Source organism: Melospiza georgiana, chromosome 4 (genome assembly GCF_028018845.1).
Source record: "Melospiza georgiana isolate bMelGeo1 chromosome 4, bMelGeo1.pri, whole genome shotgun sequence".
In the NCBI taxonomy this organism is placed as follows: domain Eukaryota; kingdom Metazoa; phylum Chordata; class Aves; order Passeriformes; family Passerellidae; genus Melospiza; species Melospiza georgiana.
Window position 1 is genome coordinate 36576122 of NC_080433.1, and position 25812 is coordinate 36601933.

The 25812-nt window shown below is 40.8% G+C and overlaps 1 protein-coding gene and 1 non-coding gene across 2 annotated transcripts; one reads left to right on the forward strand and one right to left on the reverse strand.

Moving 5' to 3' along the window:
* Positions 1-8646: 8646 nt before the first annotated feature.
* TRNAD-GUC (transfer RNA aspartic acid (anticodon GUC)) lies at positions 8647-8718 on the reverse strand. The gene has a single exon. It is a non-coding gene; the product is annotated as a tRNA-Asp (tRNA).
* A 267-nt stretch (positions 8719-8985) lies between these two features.
* Positions 8986-25140, forward strand: LTA4H (leukotriene A4 hydrolase). Its single transcript, XM_058022638.1, has 19 exons — positions 8986-9141; positions 10131-10261; positions 12368-12488; positions 12947-13015; positions 14787-14891; positions 17166-17218; positions 17825-17897; positions 18214-18354; positions 18584-18607; positions 19480-19550; positions 19664-19775; positions 20618-20762; positions 20840-20943; positions 21293-21363; positions 21592-21646; positions 22474-22569; positions 23094-23176; positions 23885-23989; positions 24314-25140. Exons 1-19 carry the CDS (start codon positions 8995-8997, stop codon positions 24432-24434), a joined length of 1827 nt encoding a protein of 608 aa, XP_057878621.1. The 5' UTR covers positions 8986-8994; the 3' UTR covers positions 24435-25140.
* Positions 25141-25812: the final 672 nt, after the last annotated feature.

Sequence of the window (25812 nt, forward strand, 5' to 3'; positions counted from 1 at the left end):
AAACCTGCAGATGTCAGGTTCTTGCCAAATAAATGTATTTGAACATGTCTTCTGCTGAAGCCTTTCAGACTTTTTATTTCCCCTTAATGAGATTTGAGCCAAAATTACTTCAGCTCCTGCCAAAGAGAGCTACCTATGCTATTTCTTCAGTCCAGGCTGCACAGTGTTTGCCCAAGCACCCTGGTGTGTGTTCAGGATGAGAGGATCCCACCCCTCTGGGAATCCCAACAGTTACAGGGAGTATTTCTCGACATGCCTGAGGGACTGCCTGTGACTTGTTCAGGCAGACTTTTCAACTCTGGCCTCCTGGGCTCTCTTGAACCTTTGTCTCTGCTGAAGGTGGCCTTGGACAGCTCAGCAAAGAGTTCCCTTGAGGTGATGTGATGAGTAAAGTGAAAGATTCACCCCTGGTTATCTAAACTCAGTCAGACTCGGGGAGTAAGGATGCAGCCCCAAGGTTTTCCCTTGTGCTGGGGATATTCCCCACCTATTTCAGCAGAAAGGGGGAGAAGTGGAAAGGTCTGCAATTCATGGCCCTGCATGAAACCTGCACAGGACCTTTCCTCTTGGTCTGAGGCCTTTCCTAAGAAGGTCCTGCTTCCCAGTCTGGAGCTCTCTGTGCACAGAAAGGGCTGCAGGCATCGTGCAGTAGCAATGTCACACAGCTGAGGTTATGCACAGTGGGACAAAAAGAGTAGATCAATGCCTCTACTGAGAGTACCACATGTATGGAAACCTAGATCTGTGGGATGTTTTATAGGTTTTCAGGAGAGAGACTTGCACCTGAATAGCACATTTCATCAGTTCATGTATTATATTCCATGTTATGCAATAAATTGTGGAAGAAGTAGGAAGATATTTTTGCCTTGTGAAATAACCATGGCCAAAAAATAGCTATGCAAGAAGTATGGAAATTACTTCCTCTGTTGTGAACAGCTGGCTGTGCCTGTGGTAAGGGTCTCCAGTTGTTCTCAGACTTGGGGCACCCACATACAGACAAAGGGGGAAGTCTACTAGTACATCTATTTAGGGACACTTCACTTTATGGCCAGAACACTGGGGGCTTTGTGGGTATTTCTGCAGAGGAGCTGAGACATCCGGAGCAAAGAAAAAGCAGAGACAACAAATGAAGAGCATTGCAGGGAGCAGCTCATGCAGAGTAAACAGTGGGACTTATTGACAGCAACTGAAATGAGGATAAGGAAAGGCTTGCCTGGGTTTGAGAAATGGAAGACAACAAACTGTGAACAAGCAGCTGCTGTTCACACCCTTACAGTGCTTCACTGAGGAGTCATAAACATTCCCATTTTCATTCAGTGATTTTGGAGAAAGCATTTGTCTTTGATTCTTTTGATAATTCTTTTGCTTCCTTTCTTTTTTTTTTTTTTTTTTTTCTTTCTTCTCCTCTATAATATTGTTTGATCAAACTTCTTTCATTGCCTATTGTGAAAAAGCAGTTTGCTAAGTACTGGCATAGAATAACTACATTTTTTTCAGCTGTAACTCTACAAACTGAAGCCAGTGCTGCTGCCAGGCAAAACCTAGCAGAAAAGTCACAGAGGGAATTTCAAGCTAAAAAATATTACATTCTTATGTATCTGACACAGAGCTTTTGAAATTTGGAGAGACTGACAACATTACATAAGGAAATGGTAATATAAACTTGCTCTCGCAATGAGTAGTTGCACTCGCACTCCAAGTCTATGCATAAGAAGGGGCAGAAATATAATATCAAATGATTTGCAAAAATTTCCATTGGTTGGTGCTGCAGCAACAGCAGAATGCTGCAGAGGGTGTGATTGTAGTAAACCAGGCAGAAGAAATAAGCAACACCTCTGCAACCTCAAAAGTTACAGAGATACTATTGCCCTAACTGAAAAGAGAAAAGCACATGACTGAACTTTTCATACAAAATTGTAATAGAAGCTTTTGCTGTTTAGTACATATTTCTTCTCTGCTCCCACTCTTGAATAAATATGTATATAATTGAGATGTGTAAGACTTATGTTTTTTGATTAAGTCTTTGAGTAATGAAGTATTTTTCTGCACAATTCTTTTGTTTCTACTTGTGTTTTTGCTCTGGTTTGCATTCCTGCTCTGATTATGGAGATGAGGGACAAATATCCAAATAATTACTTGCACTGTTTCCCTGAAAAACCAAAGAAGGATTCCAAGAAGTCAATCCAAAGGCAAAAAAATATCAAAGGTAGTTAAGAGAAGTCCAAGATACTGAAGTATCATTGAAGGCCTGACAATGAGCTCAAGAGCAGCCCAGTTGCTGTGTGTCACAGAGACCAGATGGCGTGGCCTGGTGCAGGAGCAGGAGGTGATGGATGGAGTGATGGATGCCTTTTGTGCATCTGCTGGTGAAAGTCAGCACCAGACCTAGGTGCAATTCCATAGCACTCCTGTTAAAGGAGAAGGCACTGCCTGAGCACTCTCACACCTTTCCAGGAGCTGCACACATCGCTGATGTTGTGACTCCTGGGACTGGAGTCCCGTGACAGTAAGCGGTTCCATGAGCATTGGGTGTCCCCTTCAACTCACCGCTCACACATCCCCCCACTCTCAGATACACTTCATCCTCCTTGGGCTGGATCCTAGATTTCTCAAGGGAGAGTCTCAGCCATCAGAATTTATAAAAATAAACAATTTCACAGAGTGGCATAGCAGCAGATCAGCTTGAGCTGGATGCTTTTAGAGACAACCCCATGTCCCCCTATGCTTGTCACATGCTTTTCCTGGTCCAATTGTAATTTTTGTTTTAGGGTCTTCTAACACCTTACTGGATTTTTTCTCTGTGTCCACACAGGCAGGCCATTCACTGCTCTTATATTGTCAAGTTGTGGCTTCTGCTGAGAGATGTAGCCTCTTTATCTTGTGGTTTATATTTGTGGGGAATCTGCTTGCTGTCAGAGCATGAGAAACAGAAAAGTTCTACACTTGGGACACACATTACTTAGCAACAACCAAAATATCAGTGTGTTATCAATATTCTTCTCCTACTAAAAACAAAACACGGCTCAGTACCATCTACTAGCAAAATAAGTAATAAAATTATCAACAATTAGTATCTTTCAATGCTTCCAACTCTAAAACAATATCCCAAATTTATCCAGAGACCAGTTTGTTTTCATCTCCAGAGTAAAGGTGTCTCAAAGATGAATCCTCAGTAAAGAAGCATGAAATCTCCTCTCGGAAAGCTTTAGATATTAAACAACAGAAAAAATACATCCTTTTTGTGATCATTGAGTTTATTCTGCATGAAGATGAGCGTCTGCAAACTACTTAAAGGAGCATACTTTGTGTGAAACCTATATACCATCTCTTTTTTTTCAGTGTTAGATCTTGGATGCTTGAAAGTTAGTATGAGCTTGTTTGGTACCTCATGGAACAGAAAGGACCCAATCATCCAGAAGCAGAAGTTTTTAAAACTGATGACTGGGAAGATTGTGAAGATAGTAACAGCTATAGAAAAACATATGATTTCTTCATATACCACAATTCTGTCTGTATAAAAACTTTTGTACGCACTGGGGTTTTCAGATAGAGAAGGATATTGTAACCCACTGCTGCTACATGCAAGTAACTTCACCAGAAAGAGGAAGTATTGTCATCCATGGTATTTCAAAATATTTAGCAAAGAAAAATATGAAACAAAGCAAAGTCCTGAATAGGCAGAATATCATAGTAGACATTTAGCATCAAATTAGCAGAAGAGTTAACTATGCTTCATCTAGATTTTAGGCTTTGGGGCAGGAATTATCCTTTCCTGAGCCAGTCATGATGACATCCTGAGGCTGCCAGATCTTAGACATATAAATATAGTCAGTTCATGTAACAATTTTAAAGTTAGTTACTTAATAGTGTTTTTCAAAGTTGTAGGTTAATGTTATCAAATGGGTATTGTGATTTTTGGATGCTTTCCTTTTGAAACAATGAGTGAATCTGCACATCAGATCTCTCTAGTACCTTAAACATATCCTAGAAAACATAGCCTAATAGCAGAGACTAATTTTTCTGGTGGCATAAGCTGCATGCATATCTAGCAACATGGAAATTATATTCAACAGACCACCTGACAGGTAAAGATAGAACTGTATGTAGTGTTCAATCACTTCTACAAAGAAGACAGCACTGAGGAACTGTCTTGCTCAGGAAAAATAAAAGAAATAGAATGGACATTCTCAAGCAGTGTAAAAAATAAATAAATGGAGAATAAATTACTACTAAAATATTGCTTTAAAGTATTTTCCATCTATATGTCCCAGGAAACTGGATCCATTAATGGTCATTCACGTAAAAAACAGAACAGCTCCTTGTACATCCTTATGCTCAAATGTTAAGAGCTACTGGAAAAAAACTGGGCATCTAATGTGCCCTTTTTGTAAGCAAATGAAGAAATGGAAAAATGCCAGGTAGTCTGGTGGAGCCATGAAACCACAATGCATTGGGGTGGAATGTCTGATGGTGGCCTGGGTATATTTTAGGTGGATCAGCATCCCACCCAGTTTATATTGTTGTTGTTCCAGTGACCCAACTGGAGCTGCAGGAACGTGCAGCACCTGAATGCCCAGACCTGCCTGAAGACACTGGAAATTCTCAATGAGAGGGCTCAAGTGCCAGCTCCTTGGTGGCCTTCTGTGTTCACAGCCCCACATGCTGCTCTGTGATTGTTTGTGTGCCAGGGAGCTGCAGGAGTGGGCGCTGGGGGCACTGGGGCCAGGCTGCCACCAGCAAGGGCACAGACCTCAGCACCTGCACATGGTGAGGGGGCAGGGCTGGCAGCAGAGCCTGGGGACAGCCACGGCCCAGCTGTCATCCTCACACAGCTCTTCTCCCAGGAGCTGATCCCAGGCCGGCACCATCACAGAGCTGGCCAGAGCCAGACTCCTCAGTGGAGAGAGAAGACTGCAGAGTAAACTGGGGTTCTTGGGGCCAACAGTTTGTGGATACTAATGATGACAAGCCAAAACTTTTCAAATGAAGATTAAATTCTTTTACATTGCTTATCTTATTTATATGATCCCTTGGTTCACCCTGTGCAGCAGCTACTGTTGCAAAGTGTTTCAGCACCTTCTGAAGGGCCAAGATTCCCCTCTTCTCTTAGCAGCTAGAAGGTTTAGCACTGGGAGTCTCTGTAGAAGAACCAAGGTGGAGTAAAGGGCTTATATCCTCCTAAATGGCCAGCTCATCAACTTTACATTGGATGTCCTGACCTGCAAAAAAGCTTGCAAACAATTTGTCATTGTCTGTTCCTGCTATTACCTCTTGATGAGCATTTATAGTGACATTTTCTGATCTGTTCTTCCTTATCTCCCTACTTACCAACTAGTTTACTTCCAAGTGATATGCAATTAACATAAGTCATTAAGTCTGAGAAAGGGTCCTATCTTCTTTTCCTTGTCCTTAGAGTAATCACAAAAATAAAACTTCCAAGATACCCAGTTCTCCTAAGTTTTTGTTTCATCATTACTAATGACATAAAGTGGTCTTTTAACATTTGCAAGCAATATTTTACTTTTCAAAAAAATCACCTTGAAAAAGATTAATTGAAATATTTGGCAGAGTTAAGGGTACATAAAATGCACTTAGTTAAATGCACCTATGAATACAACCCTCAGAGGACAAAATGCTAGAAATTACACAGTCCCCAGGGCTTGAACACATTTCCAACAGATGCTTTAGCAAGATGCCATTATCATGCTTTTGCTGACACTCCAGCCCACACCTCCCCATAGTGTTGTTTTGCTACCAGCCTATGAATTTGGCAAGACTGGAACTGGTAATTTGCTCTTGTCTTGCTGGTTTGGCCAGTGACCAGCCATAATACTGGCTCTCCATGAGCTTTGGATAAATTGAGGGTGATAAATCCTCAACACATACACAATGGCAGGTAAGTGGGAGGATTAGAAGCATCAAAAGAGATAAAGGTTAAAGCTGTGTGTAGATAATGAAAGAGGCATCGGAGAAAGAATTTTACTCTCAATACTGAATTGTTTGCTCCTCCAGATTTCACTAGTGCTCATTCAAATTGTGCTCCTGCAAACAACTGTGAAAGTCTTCCATCCAAGGGATCCCTCACCTTGTGCCTCCTGTGAACACAGCCCACAAGGAAGCCATCCTGAACTGCACTCACATTCTCAGGAAGGTCTGAAACCTGTGGGGAGCTGTGTCTGGGCTTGCTGGCATTCCAGCTGTCCTGGCTCCATGATGCCAGCTGGGGAACAACAGCACCGTGCTGGCATTCCAGCTGTTTTGGCTCCAGCTGGGGAACAACAGCACCGTGCTGGCATTCCAGCTGTTTTGGCTCCATGATGCCAGCTGGGGAACAACAGCACCGTGCTGGCATTCCAGCTGTCCTGGCTCCATGATGCCAGCTGGGGACCAACAGCACCGTGCTGGCATTCCAGCTGTCCTGGCCCCAGCTGGGGACCAACAGCACCGTGCTGGCATTCCAGCTGTCCTGGCTCCACGCTGCCAGCTGGAGAGCGTGCGTGTGGGTGTGGGGGAAGGATTTGGTAGCACAGAAGGGAAAGAGGTTGAGCTGACCTGGATGACTTGGGTGTGAACAAAGTACCCTGCAGGTGGAGAGAGGCTGACCTTGTAAAACCCTGCTCAGTGCCCTGAGCTCCTTGTTCTTCTTCCTTTCACCTTTGCCCATGCACCAATGAGAGTGCCTTTCTGGGACTTTAGAAGCTGTGGGTTTACAGCAAAACTTTGCCTCTTGGGTAGTGGCTTGAGCACTGCGAAAGCTAAATCTGAAAACAAGAACCACGACTAAGCAGGTATGAAATTGCTTACAAGACTTTTTTTTATGACTAAAAACACTGTCAGCAGAGTTCTGGTTTGAATTAATTGCTTTTCTTATCCCTTATTGTTTTATGACAGCTGAAATTGCCTGACTGGATGCCAACACACGTGAACAACTAAATGGTTCTTGCATCTTATTTTGTTTTATGGTCTGACCTCTGTTTTGAAATAAACTGCCTACTAAACAAATTAAGTTCCCTTGATTTTCTGATGACATATATATGTGGATTTTGAGAACGGGAAGTGAGTATGGCAGGAAATTCAGAAGTCACGAAAGGGAAAGTTTCATGGTTATTTTTTCTCCCTTCTATAATACAGATCTACTGAAACTCCTTCTTAGTCCTGCCCTAGTTTGTCTGGGCATGTGGCTGTAGTCTAGGAGTTTATACAAAGCTCCAGGGTATCACTGTGGATGGTGCTCACATCCCCTCTTCTTCGTGTACTCCTCACATTGCCATCTCAGATTCACATCCAGGTGGGACAGCTGGGGTGGTGGGATGCTCTTGAGGGGCCCATGGGCTTTGCCATCAGCTATGAGCCCACAGAAACCATCTCTTGGTCTTGCACAGTACATCAAGCCTGGCGTTCCTCCTGTGCCCTCATCTCCCCACAGCTCTTGGTGTGCTGCTCCCATGGCTGTCCACACTAGGGCTGAAGGGGTGGAAACCAGTTTCTGAGGGTGACAGGGGTTAGATTCTGCATCTGAAATTACTTGGCCATGGTTTCCAGCAATGCTGTGTTAAGAGTAATTGCTCTTTGTTGCTGAACTTTTCTGTCAAGTTGTCTCTTAGCTCTTATTACCCAGAGAAAATTTCTCTTGTGTATATTCTCCCTTGGGTGCCTGCTGCTGGTTGGGTGGCTGATGCAAGGTAGCTCATGGTACAGAACTATCTACTTTCAGTAGATAGGGCATCAAATTAGTTTTACTCAAACTGCCAGAATGCACAAAGCCAGGGCCAGAGCAGGGCTCGCCAGCCTCCTGCTCTGAACGCCAGTAACATGCAACCTCACAGCTGGGTGTCTTGGCCTTTTGCCTTGAGTCCTAACTCCTTGCTCCTTTTATGTGCAATTGGCCATAGAGCTACTTCCTGACTTGGAAAAAGAGAAATTTGGGCAATCATATTTACTGCATCTGCTAACCTCTGACAGACAGGAGGAGATCTCTCTTAGTACCTTTGTGCTGAACTGTATTATAAATAGATAGATAAATAAATTTCTGGCAAAAGGATTAAAAAAGAGGGGATGCCTAACAAGCATTTTCAGTGATACTAAGTAAAGATAAGCAGGGATGCTGGAGTCTCACAGATGTTCTGCAAACTGCTCTTAGCTGGTGCACATAAGTGTGCTCTGTGCAGTGAAGCCTCAGGGCTTTCCAATGGCTGAAATTCTCACTTTAGGGACAAAAATGCCAGGCTGTGTTACTGCAAGCCAGGTCATGGCCTCTCGTCTTCTACCTTCCCTCTTCTGTGCCTGTTTGACCTGTCCCCTTCACATTGTTTCTGACTCAGGTGAGGGTGAGTCAGGTTTTTTCCAGTTTAAGAAAAAGGGTAAATGTTTTTGAAAGGTTTAACTCTTTTGTTCAGCTGTTTGAGCCACTAAAATATGAAAATACTTTTCCTGTGCCTGCTCTCAGTTCTGCAGCTGGTCTTGTGAAACTCTGACTACCTCAGCCCTGGAGCAGGTAGGCAGCCAGATCCGGATAGGTTTTGCTCTGTTCTCCCTGTTTCAGAGTCGGAACGGTTTTACTACAGCTGTCTGGGAACAGCTTTTATTTCCCAAAATGATTTTGCCTTTACATTAGAGGCAAGTAGAGAAAAAAAAAAAGAGTCGCGCCTCCCCGTCGGGGAATCGAACCCCGGTCTCCCGCGTGACAGGCGGGGATACTTACCACTATACTAACGAGGAATGGCACATCTCCGGTTCTTCCAGTAGGGCTCATATTCTGTTTGATCTCTCGCATTCTAGCGAGAGCCAATCATGCTGTTCAGTTCTGTAGGGCTCCTCCGCCCCTTTGCTCCCGCAATGCATTGTGGGTTTTGTAGTTCTCACGCCGTTCCCCCGCCCTCTCCGCGCGGAGGGCGGCACTACACCTCCCAGGGGCCTCCCCTCCGCTCTCCGCGGCGGGCTCAGTGCTGCACGGGCTGGCACGGCCGGGCAGGGCGGGCGGACGGCGCGCGAGCGATGGCGGACCCGAGCTCCTTCGCGTCCCCCGCGTGCTGCCTCACGCGGCACCTCCACCTGCGCTGCCGCGCGGACTTCGGCGCGCGGGTGCTGCGGGGCACGGCCGCCCTCACCGCGCGCGCGGAGCGCGAGGCGCTGCGCTGCCTGGTAACGGCGGGGGCGGGGGGCGCGAGGGGACCCGCGCACGGTGAGGGGCGAGCCCGGAGCCCGCGCCCGTGCCGCCTTCCCGCTCCCCCGTCCTTCCCGCTCCCCCGTCCTTCCCGCTCCCCCGTCCTTCCCGCTCCCCCGTCTTTCCCTCGGCCGTCGTCCCGGTCCTTCCTTTCCTTCCTTCCCTGCCACCGCTTGGCCCTCCCCGGACCCGCCGCCCCTGGCTGCTGCTCGGCTGGAGGCTGACGGCGCCTCGCAGCCCCCGGTTCCGCTTAGCCCCCCAGAGCCGGCGCGGTGCGCAAGGGAAGGGCGAGGCTGGCTCTTCCCTTTAAAGCGGCGAAGAGCATGCTGCCGAAAAGATGGGAATAAATCACTGGAAATCTAGATTTAGACTTTTTCGCCTGTGTGTTTCGTTATGCCAGCTGCTTTCTCTATTACCTCTCCATATAGGCATGTGAACCTCTTAAACTTCGCATTATATTCGAAATTCGGGGCTTTTCTCGTGCTGACTCCATAAAATTCTTTTGTGGCTGGAGCTTATTTTTGTAGGGTAAAAGCTCAGTCCTGTTAGTAATAAAGTGTAACGCCTCGTTCGTGCTAAAAATGAGTGCTGCACTATTCGATTCACCTTCCATTGCATGAAGGTCTGGATGGGCAGTGGCGTGTTCCAGGACTGAAGCCTTAGCAGGGGCTTTTATACCGTTCTCACTTCATAGCAGTACTGTGGAGTGGTTACCTGTGTGGTTTTTCTTGATAAACTCACTTCTATAGTCAGAAGTTGGTTTTCTTTCTCTTTTCCCTACAGCTTTCCCAGTTCAGTGCTGCTCTCTTAAAATGCTGGTTCCTGGTGGTCAATGCAGTTAGTCGGCTTTTCTGGTTTTACTTAGAAAATGCTTTTTCCTTCAGAGGGACTTGTGTTTAAGATTTCATAGTGCTGCATTTATTTTTTTATGCTATTTAACTGGTATGCAATATGTTCTTTATCACAGGTCCTGGATACAAAAGACGTACAGGTGTTTAAAGTGACTGTAAATGGACAGGATGCACAATTTGCTTTTGGAGAAAAGCACAGTTTCAAGGGGACCCCTCTAGAAATCACGTTTCCAAATGAACTAAGAAGGTACACACTTTTGCCTGCTCCTCTAGGTGGTTTTGAAAATGCACTGTATAAGCTGCTTGTCTGCCTGTAGGATTATTAAGTAAAGCTTGCAAAGGGACTTATAAATTAGAATCAGGATATTGCATTTGTTTGGTATGATCTTGTAGATTAATGGCATATTTGGCTTTCATTAGTGAAAACTTTCTGAGTGTTTGTACCTGTCCCCAGACCTTGGATCATGTACAAAATTACTTACTAAACTGAGTAGCAAAATGATGTGAAATGTATCTCAATTTTCCCAGTGCTTCTCATCAGTAATACTGTTTCTGCTTGCCTGGTTCAGAATTGTTACAGTGTGGACCACAAGGAGCAGCAGCCCCGTTGGATCTTCTTTTATGCAGTTGGTTCTGCAGTTCTGTAGAACCTCAGGTTACCACTATGATTAGATAGGGGCATGTTTTCAAATAATCAAAGTTTTATTTTGTTTGCTATGCTAAGTCCAAGTCCCTGAAAGCTGGAACTTGAGTTTTGGCAGCATGATGGAGAGTGAACTAACCGTGGTCTGCCTCTAAAGGTGCATGAATTAAAAAGCTGTTGCCAAATTACAATATGTTGTTTGGCAGTTTGCTTTGTATGCTGTAACTCAGTGGTATCTCAGCCCTCCATGGTGCCAAAGCTGAAAGCTGTGATTGTATAAGGAAGTTACCTTGTTTGAATACACTTGAATATCAAGTTGCTTCTTACTTATTATTGTGTGGTTTTTACGACTCGTTGCTACCTCTAAAAACCCTTTCAGTTTAGTCTGGTTTCCAAGTTTTTTTCTTTTTAATGTTGTACTGTGAATTAGTGCAGGTAAGAAATACAAATAATGAGGAAGAGAAAGGAATGTCAGAAAATAGTTGTCCCTTCTGGAGAAACACTTCTGGTTTCTTACGAAATTGAACATTAAGTATTTAAAATAATTGAAAATTAAGTACTTGAGCAAACAGGCCACATCAGAAATATAAGCCTGTTTCTTTTATTTGACTTTCAGCTGCCTTTTTTTTTAAATGCTGAATTTCCTGGTAAGAAAAAAAAAAGGAGTTGTGAGGTGTGACCACAAGAATTCAAAATCTAGTGTGAGACATAGTCCCTCATGTAACTATCAATAAAACAGCAATAGGAAAGGGTGGCAGTTACAGCTGGAAGTCTGATTGATCAGAAAGCAAAGTGCCTTATGGTAATACCAGTTATTTTCTCTTTTCTTGTCTAATATGTACTTTGGAATACTGGTTATAATCCAGATGAGTACACCTGGTCAGCTTATCTAGTGTCCAACTCCTCTGATTAGCTGAAGTTTGTTCTGATTTATGGCTGGATTGTTTATTCCAAGAGTTGCATGTGTAATCTGGAACTTTCTGAGAACAGAAGCAAGTGCTTCCGTGTGCTTTGGGTGTCAGTGCTGGTTAAGATACATTTTTAATAAAGAAGAGTATGAAAGTGTCAGGTTGTTCTCTCTGTGTTACAAATAACTGTTAGTTTTTACTTGACACCAGTTCTGAAAGCCTGAATAAAATCTGAACATGATTTCTTTTTCTTGTTAACCCCTACTGTTAATAGGAATTGATTCTGTAATTACTGATAGTTTTCAGGGTGTTATTTTCTTCTTAAGGATGATACTTACAGAACATTAATGTCAGACACAAAAATCTAAAATTTTATGTACAGGATACTTATTCTATGTTATTAAGTCATGTATCTTCTTATGCAGGGTTTTGCACTTCTTTCTTTGTGTATTGCAGAGGGTTTTTTACACTTAGATGTACAAAGTTACTTAGCTGTGACAAAACTATATTCATGTAGCTGGCCCAAATAGTTTAAAGAAAAGGTCTGTGCTCTCCTTGAAGAGGAAAAGTTTCTGGTTCATAAAGACAATAATGAAAGTGCCTTGGGATGTAAAAAAATGAAATCAGCTAGCCATTTTTAATACCATAATTGAAAGAGAATTATTGCTTTTTGATATGATACTTGTTCTCATTTTTAATGCTTTGAGACAGTGCTGCAGACCCGATTTTCAGACATCTTTGCAGAGGAATTTCAGTGTGATCAGGATTTGTGTCAAAACAGTCTGTGTTCTTTATTATACAGGGGACAAGAAGCAATTGTTGAAATCTCTTTTGAAAGCTCTCCACAATCTTCAGCTCTCCAGTGGTTTACTCCAGAGCAAACTTCTGGAAAGAAACACCCATTTCTCTTCAGCCAGTGCCAGGTTGAGTTCATTTTTTCCAAACTTCTTGACATACCACTGTAATTTCCCTTGGTTTCTAAAGAACTGCAGAGAAAGGCTAGAAAAGGGAAGAGCAGTAGCCTGTAACTCCTAGCTGTGTGTCAAAGGTCCTAAATGAAAACACTTAAAGTCAGGATGTTGTTAAGATTTTATTATATGTTTACAGTTTGGTAATTCTGGAAGTGCTTTACCCATTCCAGTATCCTTGTTAAAGAGCAAATGGTCCTTTACAAGCAATACTTGTGTCTATTGATCTGCCTTACCTAGTATTGCTCCTTTTACAGAGGCCTGTAAGCTCTAAGTGATAGAAGTACTGGATTATAGATAATGAATTCTCTGGAGGAGCTGTGTAGACTTGCATATAGTGTATTAATTGATTTATTTCTAGTCCTCTGCATTAGAAAGACACTTTTATCTTCTTTTCCTTTTTCCCTCTCTAGGCTATCCACTGCAGAGCCATTTTTCCATGCCAAGACACGCCTGCTGTCAAACTAACCTACTATGCAGAGGTAGGTGAACCCAAGTCATGTGTCTTAACTGAAGACAACTGCTGCAATGGGTGAATTTATATTGGGCAGGGCTTTTTGGTAGCAGCCAGCATGTGGCCTGATATAAAACCAAAATATTGACCTTCAGCTTAATGTGAGAGGAAAGAGCTGATCTTCCCTGTGGCAGTTCTCTAACTTTGCCATTTCCTCTTTGTATACATCAACTCTTTTTTCATTGTTATGTATCCATTTGCGAAAGGAAGTAAAAATGCAGTAGTAAGAAAGAAAGATGCTCTAAAATCAGGAAATGCTGACAGTAAGACAGCAAAGAGTGCTGTGAAGTAAAAAACACTTGAAAAGGCTCTCCTGTATACTTTAAGTAATATATTCTGATATATGGCTAGGGGATATTTGCAGTCCTGTGTGGTGGTGTTCACAGGGGTCCCAGGAAGAGAGTAGAGATGAGAATGATGACTCCATCTTTTGGAAGGCTTGATTGGCTTGATTTATTATTTTATGATATATATTATATTAAAACTACACTAAAAGAATAGAGGAAAGGATTTCATCAGAAGGCTTGCAAGGAATAGAAAAATAATGGAATGATGATAAAATCTTGTGACTGACCAAGACAGTCCAAGACAGCTGGACTATGATTGGCCATTAATTAGAAATGACCACATGAGACTAATCAAAGATGCACCTGTTGCTTTCCACAGCAGCAGATAATCATTGTTTACATTTTGTTTCTGAGGCCTCTCAGCTGCTCATAAGAAAAAATCCTGAGGAAAGGATTTTCCAGAAAATGTCTCTGTGACAGTCCTGGTGTAAACAGTTTTAAGGAAGCAAAAAGGAGGATAGATGTGCACTGTGACATTACAATTCAGTTGTCTGAAACAAGTGAGCCTTTTAACTTCTGTTGAAGGTACTCCTCTGATTAATTCAATATTGCCTGTCTTCGTGACAACCTTTTCCATATGCCTTGTGTTCTACTTGACAGAGATGACCTAACAACAGAATAGATCTAGGCTGCTTTTTGCTATCAGCTGCTTGTAGTGTGGAGTGTAATGCTGGGTGCCAGCTGAGTTGTTTATGTGTCTTGGTTTGGAAAGACAGGAGTCTGCTAAGGAAGACAGGAGCCCCTGAAATGGAGAACATAAACCTTCCCCACCCCTCTGAATTGCTATAAATTTTAAATTAAGGGGCTCTCAGGCAAAAAAAAATATGGAAGCAGGAAATAACAGTTTTTTAATAGGGAAGAAAAAAATAAAAGGATAAAATAGACAATGCAGTACACTAAAACTGACAGAGTCAGAACTCAACCTGACACCCTGTTAGTCAGGGTGTTGGTAGCAGTCCAATTGGAAATGTGGCTGCAGTTCTCCTGGAGTGTCAGGTGTGGTTCTGTTGGAGCAGGGGGTCCTTTAGAAAAGGGTGTATTTTTCTTCTGAAGATCCAGTGGAAGAAAAGGCAGCTGCTGTTCCTCTGGGGAATCCAGTGGAGAAGCTGTGCTGGTGTTTGAGAACCTCTGGATTATATCTGGGTAGCAATGCTTGGCTCCTCCCTCTGGGCAGAGCATCTCACAATGGGATGTTGTAGTTCTTATCAGTCATGCAGTGACATTCAATAGTCTGTTATCAGCAATTTCCCCTCCCAAGGGAGGAGTGATTGTGGTTGCTCAGAGAGAGAGATAAGGCAAACTGCCCACTTGACAAAAGACAGCTGCCATACAGATGGCAATAAATACATCTTGCCTTGCAATCTGGAGCAATGTGCTTGGGGGCCCTTTCAGATTTCCGTGCCGAAGGAGCTGGTGGCTCTGATGAGCGCCAACCGCGACGGGGAGGCGCCCGACCCGGAGGACAGCGCGCACAAGGTTTACCGCTTCAGCCAGAACGTAAGTGCTCCGTGCTGGGCAGGGGCTGCACGAGGTGTTACTGCTGACCTGTGCAGCTCACAGCTGCCTCAGGCATGGTTCTGAGCTCATGGAGAAATCTCGTGACTCACGTGGGGTTTTGCCACTCCAGAAATGGGAGGCATTATGGAACTCCAGCTCTGAGAAGACAACCAGTAAGTGCTGGTGGTGTTTACTGGTCTTTTTTGGGCATTCCCAGAAAACCGTTCCCAGAAAAGCCAAATTCGAGTTTTGAAAATGTTTCAATACTCAAAACTAGTTCTGTCACAGCCCTTTCTGTCTGCACTGATTTTTAGAAAATAGTGCAGATGCAAATAATATGTGAGGAAGCTTTGGAAAACAGACCCTGCAAATTTTAAGCTCACCAAGATCTAAGCAGTGAAACTCAGCATCAGAACGAAATATTAGCTTGAAAGTTAGGCGAATTCTAACAACAAATTTTAAAATTTTTTTGAATGTGAAAACTTTGTTTTTTATGGAAAGAAAGTATCTCCAGCCAATTACTGTTCTCTGGAAGTTTTAGTAAATGGTGCAGCTAGTCTAACAATTCCACTGCTCATAAAGCAGCAGTCATGATTTACTCTCCTGGCATTTTTGTTCTCACAGTTTTTTGGGTTCTGGTGTTTATGAGCTCTTCTGGCGAGCCCACTTCATTTTGCTGAACAAGCAGATAAAATTAACGTAAGATCTGGGCTGTTGACGCTGAGTAACTGCAAGGAGGAATGGGCTGATGTGACTGGAGGAGAGGAGGGGGTCAGAGTACTCTGAGCTGCAGCAGCTGTCGGGTTTGGTTTGGCTGCTGCATGAAACCTGAGAGAGGGGAAAAAAAGAGTTCCCTTATCTGTGAGCTCATCAGTAGGCAGTGCCCTGCCCTCTCTGTGGAGCCAAAACATTTGCCACTCTCAGTCGAGTACAGAAGACTTCTATGTTTGTGTAATCCAGAGATGAATGTTATCTAGGAATACACTGTTGATAAGTATGATAGACCTATACAAGAAATAACATTTAGTGTAATTGAAATTATGCTACACTTTCTGATACAGAAACCATTATTTTTTTAAAAGAACATGCTTTTCTTAAAAAAAAAAAACCCACATTAAGCACAAAATGAAAGAAGACATGAAAAAGGACACACACATCACCTGACGCTGACAGTGATTTGTTAGGTGTCTGTTTCCTCAGATGAAAAAGGCAAAAGTGTCAAGCTCTTGCATATGTATGTGTGCTGAGCCTTACCTAAAACTACTTTCTCTGCTCCTGCATAGCCAGGCTGGAAAGAAGGGTAGTGGAGAGCAACCTCTGGAAAAAGAGGTTTACAACCCAACAGTCATTGACATTTGAATTTCAAAATGTCAAATTAGCAAGTTGGGCGTCAAAATGTGGAGGTGTATTAATAGTTTTTTCTTAACTCATCTGTAACATAAGTCAAGGGACTTTGTTCTTTTCAATAATGTGTTCTGTGGGTTAATAGGTAAAATTAAAACACAGATGATGATATGGGTATTTTAATAAACAATATTTAAATGGTTTGTGGATAATAGTAGAATAAAATTTTCTGAAATTGTGTCTCCAGCTAAGTATGATTTAAAGTCTTACTTATTTAACATTGTTTAAATTCAGATGAAGTGAAACTTTTACAGGGGTGGCTGTATGATCCTCTTTTCTTTCCAGAGCACTTGGAGAAAGCAGTTCTCTATAAAGAGTTGGGAGTTTTTTTCATTGAAATAAAAAATATTTAGAGTTTTTTTAATTCCAAACACGGAAATCAAATATATACATTTTGATTTTTCCTGAATCTTTTGTCTTTAATATATTAATATCCATAAATATTCTTGTTTACTTCATTAAAGCTCTTCTTGCATCCCTCTGTGTGATAAAACTGCCCTTTATCTGAGCAGTATCTCTTAACTTCTCCTTCCATGAAATTTAATGGAACTGAAATGAATATGGAAAACTGACTTGCTTTTGAAGAGAATCCAAACCAGCAGGAATTTTGTATGCAGATTTTTTCAAACAGAGATGATACTTACAGTTTTGTGGGTTTTGCCTGAAACACCTATGAAGCAAGTACATCCTGTAGATAAAGGAGTATCATTCAGGAAGAAAGAACAATGTTTTTGAAATAACAGTGCCTGCCTTTAAGGCAGGAAACTCTGGAGGAATACTTCTTTATTTATATACTTTTGTTCTTCTTCTGATGTCTGATAACTGACATTACAAATAAGATTTCTTTATTTTTCTTATATTCTCCACTAGGTTCCCATACCTTGCTACTTGTTTGCTTTAGTGGTTGGAGCCTTAGAAAGTAGGTGAGTGAATCTGTACAATGTATAAATATCAATAACCTCAATTTAAAGGATCTTATAGATTCAGTTAACCTGTGTATTGTATCAAAGTGCATGTATGTTGATTTGCTCTTGGATAATTTTTACTTGTGCTGTAAATTAGAGAAACAGCATAAAGAGTTGGGACCTGAAAAAGCCCTTTGTGGTTATAATTTAGCACAGGGAATAGATCTTCTTTCCTAGTTAACAGATAAGCCTTGTCTGTTAACATATAAACCTTTTCTGTCAAAGGCAGAAAAGTATTGCTTCAGCCTCATTTCTCATTGGCAAAAGGTTGTGTTAATCTAGGCCACAATAATGTTTTTATATTAGGGCTTGATAGTGTTTAAAAATCCGTAAGTGGTTTTCCTGTTCCTTTGTGCTGAATAATGCATGCATGTTGTTTGTTTTGTTTTCTAAGCCTTTGCTTCAGCAATGGAGAGGAAAAGCAGACAAAGATTCTCTAATGAGTTTCCCCTGCAGTGTGGGTTACTCAAGAGCACAGTCACACGTATGCTGTCTGTATTAGTTTCACATAGAATTACTTCTGGTTTGTCCTGTCTTATTGGCATTTTTTTTTACTTTCAACAGAAAGATTGGCCCAAGGACACTAGTGTGGGCTGAAAAAGAACTAGTGGATAAATCAGCCTATGAATTTTCTGAGGTGAGTAATTAACTACAACAAAAAACAGTGTTGTAAGATAACTATTTCACGTAGTACTGGAAAAGAAACAGACTACAGTTCACTGTTTTGGTCATTTTTAGTTCTCCTTTCTCTTCCTCCCATCCCACAAAATACTATTATTCTATTGTAGTACAAACTTAGTACTGAAAATATATATTGATACAGTCCCATACTTGTTTTACATGTGGGACTTGTCAAGGTGAAAGGGAATGAAAAATAAGATCAATAGCTTATTATTTGTTCAGTGTTTGTAGTCAAAAATCATCTTAGAAACTAATGTGAATTCTTTTTTCAGGCTGAAGCTATGCTGAAAACAGCAGAAGATTTGGCAGGACCTTATGTGTGGGGACAGTATGATTTGTTAGTCTTACCACCTTCTTTTCCTTATGGTGGTATGGAGAATCCTTGTCTTACTTTTGTAACTCCAACGCTACTGGTGAGTATAGCAGCAATAAAAGTCAGCTTTTCCTTAGGGCTTGCATATCAATTAGGTGATGGATATTAATGCACAAATCTAGGAAGAAGATTAGTCTTCTTCCTAGAAAGACCTGTAAATGTTTCTGCCTCCTTTGGAGTTAGGGATCATACAAGAAATTGCATGAAGTGATCTATTTTGAGGCTGACTTGAACCTAACAACTAACTTGTCTTTCCCTTTTCTTTTTAGGCAGGTGATCGATCTCTATCAAATGTAAGTCAAAATTATTCATCTCTTCAAGTAGAACACAACTTGAAGATGTATCTGAATTCCTTTATAATAAATACCTGAAAACTTGATCTCTTTTCATTGGGGAAATTAAAAGTTAAGGCAGTAAGTCAAGGACTCTCACAAACGTGAGTGTTAATTTTCAGTAAACTCTGTAAAGCATCTATTTTGTATAACCAACAGATGGAAGTAACATGGGTGCCTGTATACACAGGGGGCTGACTGAGGTTAGATGCTCCATAACTCTTTTCCTGTCCTGTTAAACCACAACATCTGCATACAGATATGTTTAAAAATTTCAACTGAATTGGCCTCATCAAAATCGTTAGGAGATAACTTCTTCCTCTATGTGTCTTTTTTTTCTGCAAAGTTGATTACTCTGAATGCAATTTTATTGCCTGTCTTTTTACTAGACTGATGTACTGCTAAACTTAAAAAAAAAAAAGATTGTCTTAAACAAAGAATACTGAAATATTTGACATGGATACTTTTTAATGTATCATGCATCATTAGCTTTCCCACAGCAGAAGTTGCTTAGGTGAGAAAGCAGTACTAGTCCATCACCTGGTATTCTGTATTCTGAAATGTGATTTCATGAACAAATTACCTACACCAAGCTGTTGATCAGTATGGCTCTATGCTTGCAGGCTGGACATTGAAAATTGTTTCTGTCAGCTAGGGTAGCATTGATCCTCTGCTTAAAATTCATATGGATAGGTCTACAGAACTGTGAATGCTAACTGACTTTGTGAACATAACATAGCAAATGAGATCCCATCAACATTTTGTATTTTCTGTTGGGGTCTGATGTTTTTTCCCAGAGGAGTCTACATGGTGGATCTGTTTTTGTGTTTTAGGTTATTGCGCATGAAATCTCTCATAGCTGGACAGGAAACTTGGTAACCAACAAAACATGGGAGCATTTTTGGTGGGTATGATGTTCAATGCAATGCAAATCATATTTTAAATTTAATCTGTCAAGACACTGGCTAAATTCATTTTACCATCCTGCCAGTGCTGACTTCATCAGTGTGTTTGCAGGCTGAATGAGGGTCACACTGTGTACCTGGAGCGCAGGATCGGTGGCCGGTTGTTTGGTGAGCAGTTCAGGCACTTCCAGGCCCTGGGAGGTTGGCGAGAACTGCAGAACTCGGTAAATACTTTTCAAGTCATCATACGTGTTTCCCACAAATAAAATTTGTCTTCTCAGCTTTCCTAATGCTTTCTTATTAGAGGATGAACAACTTTGATTCCAAGGTGTTTGATTGCTACCCAAGGGAATAGCTTCATATACTCAGATTACATAAAGCTTTTTGGATTGTTTTAAGCTTTTCTGTAAGGATAAACATCTTTCCAGCCTCTTCTGGTTGTTCTGGGTGTGACTAAATTGCAGTATTACCTGTTAGCATACTGGTAAGCAGCTGAATGTTAATCAAAATTATCTGCAGCCATGACCATCAGAATTTCCAGTGCCTCATGCAAACAATTGATTTCTTACTGTCTAAGAGAGTTGTTTAGTTTTGTGTTTTGTTTTTAGTTTTCAGATTTCTAGTCTGTGATATCTTACTAGTTTCCTGAGCAGCCTGAAATTTGTTCTACCCATATCCAGAGCTGAAGTTTTGCTGGCACTTCTCCTTCTGTCAACAGAGATTTTAAATTCAAAGGCTTAATGATATGATAGTTCAAATCAAAGTAATTCAAATAGTTTGTTAATAAGGGATAAATATAGCCAGACTAATAGGTGCTCATGGTTATGACAGACATGATAGTAAGTAACTGCTTTGAGACAGCTGGAGCACAGGGTGGTTGATTCTGAATTTTAGTAACTTAAGATTTGTGAAGATTCAGAACTTCAGAAAAAGAAAGAGAATGCTTTGAAATGAATCTGTCTCCGTTTGTTTTGGATGGTTTATACCTTTATAAATAGAATTAGTACAGATCTGCAGGAGCACCAGTTTTCCTAGACTGATATGTGTTCTTGTGTCTTTGACACAGATAAATACTCTTGGAGATAAAAATCCTGTAACTAACCTCGTCATTAACCTGGATGAAGTAGATCCTGATGTTGCCTATTCATCTGTGCCATATGAGAAAGGCTTTGCTTTGCTTTTTTACCTTGAACAGCTCCTTGGAGGACCAGGTAAGCATTAGTCAGATTTTATATGTTTTTGTTTTGCACCTTAATTTCAAACACTAAAATGTTTTCTTTTTTGTTAGATGTCTTCATTGGCTTCTTGAAGGCTTATGTTCAGACATTTGCTTATAAGAGCATTGTAACGGAGGACTGGAAGAAGTTCTTGTACTCCTACTTCAAGGATAAGGTTGGGTAACATTTAAAACTGATTGCTTGAAACCTTTTAATTATGTGAAATTCTGACTTAGGTCAGAACTTATTTAAATACCAGTTCTTTATATTTCTTTTCTTTATTTCAAGAACTTCATATGATGTAATCTGGTACCTTGTGAAGATGGGTTTGCATTAAGATGCCTTTTATTTTTTTTTTCTTTTTGTAGAGGGCAGTGCTTTGTTTTGAAGTAATCTGTGTAGGATTCTTCGGGTAATTGGAGGAGTGTTATCAAAACAAATAAGATTGAAACTAGATTTCATTTTCTCAAAAAAAATTCTGAAATCAGATTTAAAATTTAACAAGATTTTATGTTGCTTTGTAGGTAGATATTCTTGATAAAGTTGACTGGAACTCGTGGTTTCATGCTCCAGGAATGCCACCAGTGAAGCCTACGTAAGCTGCACTCTTCTGTAGTTCATCTTTTCCTTCTCCAGATTGCATGTGATTTTCCTAAAAGTCATGAAGCTGTTTGTAAACAGGGTGAAAATCTTATGTTTTATTGTAAAATGCCCTAGTACTATGTAGGTGTATATAGCTGTAAAAATAGTCACTGTTAATGTTTTCAGTCTTTTATTCTGTGGTTATTCCATTATGTGAACCTTTGTTTTTAATATTTGACAGGTATGATACGACACTATCAAATGCTTGCATTGCTTTGAGCCAAAGATGGATCCAAGTGAGTGGTTAAAGAATGCTGAAGTGTCTTTATTTTGAAAAGCTAGTATTTTTTGTTATACAAAGTGAGCCATTCTCTTATAAAATCTCATTTGTTGAGAGTGTGTGTTTTTATAGTCACAGTATGGCTGCCAGGGATTTTGCATTTCCCAGACTAGATGTTCAATGTTGAGTCAGGGGATTAGCTGTGACTTCTGTCTGTGAAGTGCAGTCCATATTTTAACAAGGCACAGAGCCAACTCCTTGTTATACATATGTAGTAACCAAATGGAAAATACTCTTTAAACCCTGATATTATGGCTCAATTCAAAAACAAATGCCAGGGTACCTCTACATTACTGATTATATTGTATTAGCAGTTGTTCCTCTATGGTATACTGGGGTTAGTATGTATTTCCCATCAAAAACTGGTACATGAAGTATATTAATTAGTACAACATAATTTTCTCTTAGTTTGAAGCATAGAAGTGATACAACTAATAGAGAATTCAGCATCCCCTGCTTTTGTTGCCTCTGTAGCTTTTCACTGTACTTGCATCCTATCTTTTAACTTTCTTTTCCTTAATGTTACTTTTTATAAAAAAGAATTTGATTTTTCACTTAACTAACAGAAAGGCAGTGGGGATAAAAAGATCAGTGGAGAGAAAACAAGTGAAGAATACAAACATCAGAGAGCAGCTGAAGTCCCTCCCTTCCCCTTATTGCATAGATACAAATCAGTATCTTCTTTAAGTGAAATGGCACAACAGTGTGGATATCAAAACAGAAAATTACACCTGATTGTATTTTGAAATACCTATTAAAAATTAAGTAACTGTTCTCTTTTAGGCAAAAGAAAGTGATTTGGGCTCATTCAGCTCAGCAGACCTGAAGGAAATGTCATCTCATCAGTTAATTGAGTTCCTGGCACTGTTGCTTCTGGAGGTAAATGCACACCTGGGATGACTTGATTCTGGTATCACAAAAGCAGACATAGAAGCTCTAACATGCTTTGAAATTCAGCTACTTTTTTTCTTTAGGTTTTGCTAAATTAATCTGCTTTCACCATGCATAGTTATTGAAAACTTCAGCCTTGCCCCTCTTATTATGTCTGGCTCTTCAGCTACTGAACAACACACAAAGTGTTTTGCATTGAAAGCTAAAACCAAAACCATGAGGTGTTTGAATTGGTCTGTATCAAACATTATAGCAAATAAGCCATAAATAAAATTGAACAAAAATACTTTGTCTTGAATGTTTCAAAAGTACAGAATGTGGGAATTAGGTAATATTTATTCCTTGCCCCTTTCTATACACTGGAAAGATAAAAGGAACAAATAAAATATTTGTCTTGGTAGGACTTGAGTTTCTTTGTAGCACCAATCATCCTGAATTACTCTGTTTATTATTGAAATGTCTGGCTTGAAGTCTTCCTCTGGCTTCTTCTGACTGTGCAATTTCTTTTTCAGGAGCCTCTTCCATTGTCACATGTCCAACGCATGCAGGAAGTATATAACTTCAATGCTATAAACAACTCTGAAATAAGATTCAGGTTTGTTCTAGTATGGGCACTTCTAAAATATTAAATGTTTTCATAAAACAAGTTGTCCTGCTTCACCTAAGACGACATCCTGTTTTAGAGAACTGGGGCAGGGTTTGGGTTTGGGGTTTTGTTGTTGTGGTTTTGTTAATGCATGTGCAGGCATCGTGCTTGGTATCCTGTTATTCATGAATTGGGCAAATACAGTCTTCTAGTAGAAGAACTCAGTGAACAGCAGATAAGCTGTTCTTTCTTTTAATCTGGCATGCTAGCAAAGGAACCTGATGACCTGATAACAAAGGTTAAACATATTGTCTGGTTTCTACTTCTTGTAACAAGATCAATTTTTTTTTAAAGCAAAATAATAGCTGGTTTCAATTTCATTTCGTTGGTTGGTTGTTTTATCCATTGGACAAATGCAACAAGTGCTGTACAGTTCAGTTCTGAGTGATGCAGCTGGACACTATTGCAATATAAAAAATACATAGCTGCAGAAAATAATCCTCCATTTTGGAGGCTGCAATCTTTTCCTGTTGTACAAAAAAGCTGATGTATGTAATGTGCTAGTCAAACACTAAATATTTGATGTTGAGCTAGAATCTCATTCCCATGATGACACAGCAGTGCTCAAAGCATTTATGGGAACAGAATCGTTAGATAACCAACCACCACACTGCCACAAATGAAATTATAAGTGCAACCTTCTTCTCCCACCTCCAGATGGCTGCGCCTCTGTATCAGGTCCAAGTGGGAAGCAGCTATTCCTCTGGCTTTAAAAATGGCAACAGATCAGGGCAGGATGAAGTTTACTCGACCCTTGTTCAGGTAAAACTAATCTCCAAATCACAGGAGCTCATGCTGTTGACATCTCTAGTATAATGGGATGAATAATGCTTGAAATACATTTATTGTACATGTTGAAGTGGCATAACACAGAATTCTCTCTATTCTGTGAATTCTACTGTGAACAAGATTATCTTCAGAGGCACTTTCCACTTGCTGACATTTTTTTGCAGAGAAAAGAGCTTAGTGCCAGGATGCACATTAAGGCAAGGCTTTTGAGGGAAAAGTAAAACCTTAGGAAAATCCCTGTTGTATTATTTGCCTGGATTTTTGTAATGGTGCCTCCGCCCACTCCTTCTTTTACAGGGACCTTTATGGTTTTGACAAGAGTCGGGATCTGGCTGTCAAGACGTTTCTGGAGCATAGGGCCTCTATGCACCCCGTCACTTCAATGCTTGTGGGCAAAGACTTGAAGCTGGACCAGTGACAAGTGTACTTATTTCTTTGAGATTTTGTGTTGCTGAAAGAAGAGACTGATTGCCCAAACTCTTGATATGCGTGCTTGATTATACCCTAAAATGCTCTGCTGCTTTGGTACTTCTGTAACTTAAAATTAATTTTCCAAATCAAGTTCAGTACTGTTGCAGTAGATAGCACTGCCAGCAGACTCCAACTACTCCCAGAGTCTGACTGCAGGCTTCCCTTGCAGACTCTGACTGCAGCAGGGCCAGCAAAAACAAACAAAAAAAACCTCTTCCTTTTCTGTCTCTCTGCCTCTCCCCCTTGACCAGCTAACCTACTCTTTTATAACACCCATCCTCATTGGACACAGCCATGTCCCATTAAGGGCAAGGCAGTTCCTCCTCTTTGATAATTAGCACTGCTGTAATTCATCAGGAGCAAGGTTGCTTGCAGTCCATTCTACTACACTTTCTATTTTGCATTTCCAACTAAAGCAGCAAAATTGCTACATCTCTGGAATTGAGAGAATGTTTTGATTACAGGCAATTTTTAGAATACACAAAAACTGTTCTGAGATGTGGTCGTTTGTCAGTGACAGAATTGAAGAACTTGGAAAATTAATAGATGGATGGTATGGCTCTTTGTGCACAGCATTCTTTTCCATAGCACAGTGGTTGAAACTTCAAGTACCTAAAGAATAAAAAATAAATCTTTTCACTCCATACTTGTCTGTCTTGTCTGTGTATTGATCTGTACAAAAAGTTTTGATTTAATAGTTTTGTTTTATTTATTCTTCTTTCTTGTGGGAGAAATTTTTATTATGAGTCCAAGAGGACAATGGAGACCAAAATGTTTTTTCAACCCATGATTTATTTTAAAAACTTATTATTGTAGAGGGGGCTAAAGCCCAAGTCTTTCCTTACCCAGTTTGAGTCTTTTAATATTTGGATTTTTTAGCTGGTTCTGGGCACTACCCCTCGTGATCATATAACAACTGGAGATAAGTTCAAAAACAATGGGAGAGCTGTTTCTGTTTTTCCTGTATTTATTGCAGCAGTTCCAGCCAGTGGTTTGGATGATGCTGTGGCAAATGCTGCCATCTCTAGGCTGAGTCTTCCAGCGAGTTTGATAAGAACAGTTTGCATAAATTAAATCTGTTGGCATAGGGGTAACCCATATCAAGGAGTGACAAACAAAACCAGAAAGTGCTGGTTCAGGGGAGAAGAGTGGCAGTATAATCCTGGCAAAAGGCTTGGTTTAAATCTGGCACTTAGGATGAGAGAGGAGCCTGTCAGCTGATTTACTTCAGAGTTTTGATCCGTATAAGCTTTCAGCTTGTGGTTTAAACCCAGGCAGTGACTAATCCCCACACAGCCACTCACTCTCTCCCTCATGGGATGGGA